The 7,722-nt window shown below is 45.3% G+C and overlaps 1 protein-coding gene across 1 annotated transcript in view; it reads left to right on the top strand.

Moving 5' to 3' along the window:
• Nucleotides 1-2,550: 2,550 nt before the first annotated feature.
• Nucleotides 2,551-7,722, top strand: part of KIAA1033 (KIAA1033 ortholog) — a 45,640-nt gene continuing 40,468 nt past the window's right edge. The window contains exon 1 of the mRNA XM_018553874.1: nt 2,551-2,680. Within this exon, the coding sequence (XP_018409376.1) occupies nt 2,614-2,680 (67 nt within the window). The 5' untranslated portion in view covers nt 2,551-2,613. The remainder of the gene's footprint in view (nt 2,681-7,722) is intronic.

Below are 7,722 nucleotides of genomic sequence, written 5' to 3'. Positions count from 1 at the left end.
AAATAGAAAAAGAGATTGAGGACACAGAGTCCTCAATCCCTTTTTCTGCAGCCCCCGTTATCAATGAACAGGAAGCATAGTATTGTGAGTGTTCCTGTTCTTTCATAACATGAGGATATAGTGTGATTACTATAACCACAATTATGAATGAACAGGGAGTGATGTAGATCACTTCCCATTCATTCACAATTGAGGATATAGTAAACATACCATATCCTCAATTTATGTACAAACACTCAGCAATCACTGATCTCTGAGTGTGTGTACTCGCTCTCCTTCCTGACATGCTGTCACAGGAGGCTGAACGAGCGGAGCTCAGCCTCCTATGAAAGCGCTGGCTGTCTCCGCCCACACCACCGTTCTCCTGATTTGTGACAGGAGGCTCAGCGGTGTGGGAGGAGAGATGGGGGTAGCCCTAGAGGAAGGAAACATGAGGAGTTTGGACTTAGAGAGGTTCAGTTTGAGGAAAGCGGGTAGTCATCCATTTTGAAATAGAGGATAGGCACTCAGTTACGTGAGCCAACAGATTGGGGGAAAGATCCGGTGAGGAGAGGTAGATCTGAGTATCATCAGCATAGAGGTGGTAATGAAAGCCATATGATAAGGTTACCAAGAGAGGCAATAGAAGAGGACCCAGTAGAGAATTTTGTGGGACTCCAACAGAGAGAGGTACAGAAGAGGAAGTGGAGCCAGAGAAGGAAACGCTGAAGGAACGGCCAGATAGATAGGAAGAGAACCAGTAGAGAGCAGTGTCTTTGATGCCAAGGTTGCGGAGGGTGAGTAGGAGCAGCGGGTGATCAACAGTGTCAAAAGCAGCCAATAGTCAAGAAGAATAAGAAGTGAATAATGTCCTTCAGATTTGGCTGTCACTAGGTCATAAGTCACTTTGGTCAAGGCAGTCTCTGTGGAGTGTTGGGGGCGAAAACCACATTACAGAGGGTCAAGTAGGGAGTTGGATTTCAGGTAGTCTGTGAGTCGGCTATATACCAGTCTTATAAGGAGTTTGGAGGCAAATAGAAGAAGAGTGATGGGGGGATAGTTAGGTAAAGCTTCAGGGTCAAGAGTTTTTTTTAGTACGGGTGTGATGAGGGCGTGTTTGAAGCAAGAGGGAAAGATGCCGGATGTAAGAGAAAAATGTAAGATTTTGGTGACAGAAGGGACAATCATAGAGGAGAAAGGACGGATAAGGTGTGATGGAATGGGATAGAAGAGGAAAGAAAAGAGGTAGGGGAGGAGGAGAAGAGAAGAGCAGAAAACTCTACTTCGGAAACTTGGGAGTAGGCACTGAGTGAAGAGGATGAGGCTGAACAGAGGGTAGGTTGGGTTAGTGAGGGAGTAAGGGAGGCGATTTCATGTCATGGTCCTCCTGCTATTGCTATACCACTCCTGTATTCTGCGGTAATATGGTGGCCAGAAGAAGGAAGCACAGCACTTAGTGGGGGACATTCTGTGTGACATACCTGGAAGTGTTGGACTGAAGTGGGGCTCCAAATTCTTCAGAAAGAAAAGAATAAAACATATTGGGGGGAATTCATATAAACTGGAGCAGAGGGAATCTGGAGCAGTTGCTTATGGCAACCAATCAGCTTCTCTGTTTCATTTTCAAAGCTTAACTGAACAAACTGAAGAGAGAAGCTGTTTGGTTGCCATAAGAAAACGTTATATGTAACAAGTGTAAATAACTGAATATTCCTTGATTTCAGCCTCTTGTAATCCAGGCTGGAAGGGACATGACTCAGGGCTTGTTCACACCAATTACTGTGCGTTCCAGAGCAGTAGCTGCTTGAACGCTCTGCAATCGCACACTAAACTCCCCCATGTGTTCTGGGGCCGGGAGGGGGCATGGTAGTGCCATTCTACCATGCCCCCAGCTCGCAGTGCGATCACCCGCAACAGAACGCGAGGTACAGGAATGCCTTCCATTCTGGTGCAGTGCGATCTGAAAAAATAGTGCATGCGGCACTTTTTTAGATCGCGCTGCACCGGAATGGAGGGCATTCCTGTACCTTGTGCTCCGCTGCGGGCTAACGCACTGCGGGCGGGGGCCGTGCCTGAGGTGCCATTGACATGAATGGCACTGCCACGCCCTCAACCGCCTCAGAACGCAGAGGGGAGTTTAGTGTGCGATTACAGTGCATTCCAGCAGCTACTCCTCTGGAACGCACTGTAATTTGTGTGATCAAGCCGTCAGGGCCAATACATACAAATCTGTGAAGAGAGAGAGCAGAAACGACCTCATCAGTTGGTTGCTGTTCATCCACTGTCCCAATAACTAGCTGAGGGGCAGGGACCAAGCTTTGTTGCTTAACTGCAGCAGAGGAAAGTCAGGTCACCAAGCTGAGAAAATAATAGGTTAAATAGCTTCTATATGTGCATTTGAACTGTATATTTGATGTTGCATTACAATCATTACTTAATATCACGATGACACACACATGCAAACGAGCATCTTGCTCCATCGCTTCCAGATGTGCCCACAGTTACAATGGCCGCTGGGGCTCTGTCCCCACCTCCTCTGGTTAGGGGCGTACTCCAGCAGGAAGTCACGTGGTCCCGGGTGTCACGGGGAAAGGAGGCGGGCGGGGTTGGTGGTCATCCCTGGACAGGACGGTGATGGCGGCGACTACCGAGACCCTGTCTCCGGACTGGGAGTTTGATCGCTTTGATGACGGTTCGCAGAGTAAGCCGGGGTTTGTTCTAGAGGGAGGGGGCTACTGCCATTCCTTGTATACACACAGGACTGGACCTCATCTGGAGGGCAGCTGATTCTTAATGGGTACTAATCATGGTGCCAGCTTCATGTTACTGGCTGATGCCCATCTCATGGCAGTGGACAGAGGAGAGCTTTTTGCACTTGGTGATAACTATCCCATGTCAGAGGTCACAGATTGCTGCTGGTCTCATGACAGCAAATGACAGCAGCTATTACCTCCTACTTCCCGCTAGTCACTAATACTGCACACATGACAGGGGCCACTGCATGTCACCGTCTAATGCATGCTTCTTGTCTTTGGTCAGTGTTACATGCATGCCACTATGTTTGTATTGTGTACAATGGGTATTGCCAATCTAATGCTTGTCTGTTGTCACTGGCCCATGTAAGCCACTGCTTTAATAATTATGTGTTGTCATTGACTAATGCCAACTGCATTCATCATATCACTGCCTGCAAGGATCTAATGATATGCCTAACTGTTTGACACTATGCCATTCTTATCTTATGTACAACTGCCACTGTCCACTGCATGCCAATATCTAACTCTTGTCTAATGTCAATGGCGTATGTCCACTGCACGCCCCATGTCAATGGCGTATGCCCACTGCACGCCCCATGTCAATGGCGTATGCCCACTGCACGCCCCATGTCAATGGCGTATGCCCACTGCACGCCAATATCATATGCTTGCCCCATGTCAATGGCGTATGTCCACTGCAAGTCACTGTTTAATTACTCTTACCATTGACTTGTGCTGCAACAACTAATCGATTTAACCGATGATGAGAGATAAAACATTTTTTTTAATATAACCAATCGATTAATTTAAAAAATGATCAGGCAACTAATCTATTATGAAAATAATCATTAGCTGCAGCCCTACCATTGACTAAAGCCACTTGTACTCATCCGATAGGAATCTAGTTACTAGGAGGAGAAGACACAAACCGCACAATATAAATATGCATTATGAATATTGTTCAGATGCCCCCCATTGAAGTCCATGGGGCCAAAAATGTATGATGTTGCCCAAACAAAAAGCTGATGTACTTTTTTAGCTTTAAAACTTCAACACCAGGGAGATCAAAAGTTTTCCCTTTTTTAGTGCTGCCTCTGCACTGCAAGGGTTAACTGCTTGTTTATTCCTAAAGGACAGCCATCAGCCACTTGCACTGCATGCCTCTGCCCTAGGGCTTGTTCACATCACGTGTGTGCACTATTCACATGGTTCTGTGCAACTTACCTAGCATGCATTAACAGTGTGGGAGGTGCGTTGCCATTCATTTGAATGGCACCCCAAGTGCACCTCCTGCACACAATGCATTTGATCATTCTGCACCACAATACCGTGCTTTGTGTTGTGGCGGCGTTGAAAAAAAAAGGTGCATGCATGATTTGTGAATGGCAACGCAATGCACCTCTCACTCGATTGTGTTGCATGGTAGCATGCGTTAATTGAACAGAACCAGGCGACTAAGGCATGCATGTGCTGTACGCTAGCAATTACTCTTAATTCTTGCCCTACATATTTAGGGTATTGTGCTAATGACGGAGGAGTCACTTTAGTTATATGCATCTTCAAGCTGGTCGTGTCCTCTGCATGTCATGACGTTTTGTTATCATTATGAAAAGTGACCATCCAAATCAAGAAGGTTATTTTTGTCTTTGTTACTATTAATGTATCACCTGCCTCTTATTGTATGTGTACAAAGCATATTTTCTATATATTTACATATTGATGTGCAATGATGGCTAGATTGTATATCATTTGTTTTACAGTTGGCATTCTTCTGTGATAATTCCTCTCCCTCATTTGTGTTTTATATTCCTGTTGAAGTAAACAACATACATTTCGATAATACAGCCAAAAAACAACTTTTTTGTTGTTGTGCTGTTTAATTTTAACCGAGTTTCCTGAAAAACATCAACAAGAACAGGGACAAATGTGATTGTGGAAGAGGCTTTGTGCTTTCCCATACTTCCATTCGGGCAGCTGTTCTCTCCTATGAATAGAAGTCACACTGAATAAATTTAGATGCTCGATGCCTCTTAGACGAACTTGAGTTGAATTAATGAATGGGCACGGCAGCAATCTGTACGCCTTTCAAAGAAACTTCTGTGTGCCATTCTGGTCCCTATTAAGGATAGTCTTCTTCATCCCTCATTCCTTTATGTTTTATATTCTTTATAACCCCAGCGGAAGAATACAGAAACATGAAGGCATTATTACTGAAGCTGAGGGTCACGAAGAGGCATGAACATGGATGACTTGGCTCACGGGAATAAGTCTTTCTTGCTGGTTAAAACAGACGTTACATTTAAAGTAACTGCTTTCTGTCAGGTTGCAGTTTTTTATTTTGACCACGTTATTTGCATTTTTGTCATTGTTTGTGCTTTGTATAATACTTCAAAAAACCTGTATAACAGAAGCAGTGTTTAGTAGTGATGAGTAGTGATGGGCTCGAGCGTATTCGCAGCTCCACGTGCCGAGCCCGCCAGGAAGCTGACAGCGCCGCAGCGCCAATCACAGGCACAGAGACATTTCCTGATCTCTGCAGCTGCGGACCAGGATAATGTCTCAGTACCTGAGCCCAGGCTCATCACTAGTGTTCAGCAGTTTAACATGTTTCCATTTGTCTAAGATTACAATCCCACATATGTGTTTAGGTTACTGGATTTGTTTTTATAAATGGTTTAAAGTCTTGGTTCTCAACTGGTGGGTCGTGACCCCACGTTCAGTGGGTCACCGCATGCCTTCCACTTTTCTAGGTGAGAGGCTCCTCAGCCTCCCCCTACGCAGCACTGTCAGTTCTCACGCCAAACAGCCATTCAAAATATGCTGTCCAGTGCCAAGTGTTAGCTTGAGGTGGGATGGGACTATGGCCACGGGGGAGCTCCATCCATACAGCTTACAGCTCCCTCATGTGTCCTGTAGGGATGCCTGGACCGGAGTGACATCACATTCTGCTTCCTGCCACCTCCTACAGGTAAGCTGTACAAGCAATTCACATATGGATGGAGGTCTGTCACAGCACAGCAGCCCACACTGGACCCAGGCTGAGGATCCACTCCTTTGAGAGCAAGTTCACACTAGTACAGTGCGATAATCGCACAGTCCCTGTACCACGCAAAATCGCACCTACCACAAATTCTGGTGAGGGAGGTGTGTTGCATTGCCATTTGTTTGAATAGCACCCCAAATGCACCTCTCACTCACAGTTCGATCGCCTGCACTGGAACGCGCTGTACCGCAATGTCGCGTGACTTGGGTCATGACTTAATGGCCAAGGACAAATGTGGATCCTGAGGTTACACAGGTTGAGAACCACTGGTTTAAAGGATAATTTTATTTAAACTAGTTATTTCTCTTACATCCCAGAAATATGTGGCAGCTTATCATAAAATCTCATATGTCTGCATTTTCTTCCTCATGCCCAGGCTTGTGTAAACATTGCTTTATTTACATTTAGCTTGTCTGTATCTGCATTATAACCTCTGACAAAGAGACAGCATCTTCTTCACGCGTCTGATTTTAAATATCATTAATAGCAGGGTCTATAGTTGACTATGTCTGTGCGGCAATGCATTTATGCAGTCGTTGGAGATCAAAATCTGCTAGAAACAGGCAACATTTAAAGTGTTTAGTTTAAAGTAAAAGTTTGGACAATTTTCACAATATGTAGTGGTTGGCTGGCTGTTTATACTGTTTGACGAATGACTGATTTAAAAAAAAAAAAAAAAACCCTTAAAATGTAGTCCAAGTAAAAAGCATATTGTTTTCTATGTAACGTTTTGATGGAGCTCTATCTCTCCCTCCCTATAAATAAATGTAGAGAATTTCTAGGTGATTAGAGAACCAGTAAAGCAAAGATCACTCTGTAGTTAGCACAGCTTGTACATATAGTAAGCAATTGTGGCTGCCCTTTGAACACATAACTGTAAACCACTTATTCTTTGTGTTTCTGTGAATGAAGCAAACCAGTTAATACGAAAACGGTTGTGCTTTTAGAATGCTGGGGGTCTTTTGTATGAATGCTGTATGTTTTCACTGAAGTGCTACTGTATTCAGTGAAGTCATCTACTCAAATGTCTTGGATTTGATCTAGGATGTTACCAAGGTGCTTTCAAGGCTATGCAGCTCTTTGAAAGTGGGGAGCGCAGCCAAATCCCCCAGAATAGAGTCTGGCTGAATGTTTGTTTGTGAAAACAGCTTTTTGCTTAATTACTTAGGCTGGTCAACTTTTTTTAGTTTGCATAGTAGCTGGTTTATGGTATTTGTTCATCGTATTACTTTCTGCAATACCTATGATATATTTGCATGCATTGTTGATAGAAAACACACTGCTATTTACCGAGTCTCCGTTATGGAGGCCGTTGTTTAAGGGCCCCTTCATACCATGTCCGGATCAGATCCAGACCAGAATGTTTTCTGCCTGGTCCAAAAATGCATCCCCATGTACTCCTATGGTATTTCTGAGCTTAGTTAAAGGTGAACTATGGGGTTAGGGCTTTTCCCCATAGTTCTCCTAAGGGTAACGGGTGGACACAAACTAGCGTCCTCCCGTCACCCAAAGCTCCGTATACGGCGAGCTACAGCTCGCGGTATACTGAGACCCCCGCAGCCGGTACAGATCCCGACAATTATGTCTGAATCCGCCCAGCTGGATGAGTGACAGCTGGCTCTGCCTATCTAGAGGCAGAGCCAGCTGTACCCGCCCCGTCCGTTCCGCCAGTCAGCGCTGGAGGATGGGAGCGGGGAGGGGGGAATCCCGCCCCTCCCCCGTCACGGCTCTCTGCAGTGACAGGATCGAGAGGTGAGGGAACCCGGTATGTGTTCGCTCACTTCCCGATCTACTGAGCCGACCTGTGACAGTTTCATTGTCACAGGTCGGCTAGAACTATGAGGATGAGTGAAAATCACTCACCTCATAGTTCTCCTTTAACACCATTGCGGTCCATAGAAATACTGCAGGTCACATTTGTTTGGTCTGGAACTTCCAAAAACA

The sequence above is a fragment of the Nanorana parkeri genome, unplaced genomic scaffold (genome assembly GCF_000935625.1).
Source record: "Nanorana parkeri isolate BGI_ZX_2015 unplaced genomic scaffold, ASM93562v1 scaffold132, whole genome shotgun sequence".
NCBI classification, from domain to species: domain Eukaryota; kingdom Metazoa; phylum Chordata; class Amphibia; order Anura; family Dicroglossidae; genus Nanorana; species Nanorana parkeri.
This window is presented reverse-complemented; position numbering and strand designations above follow the sequence as displayed.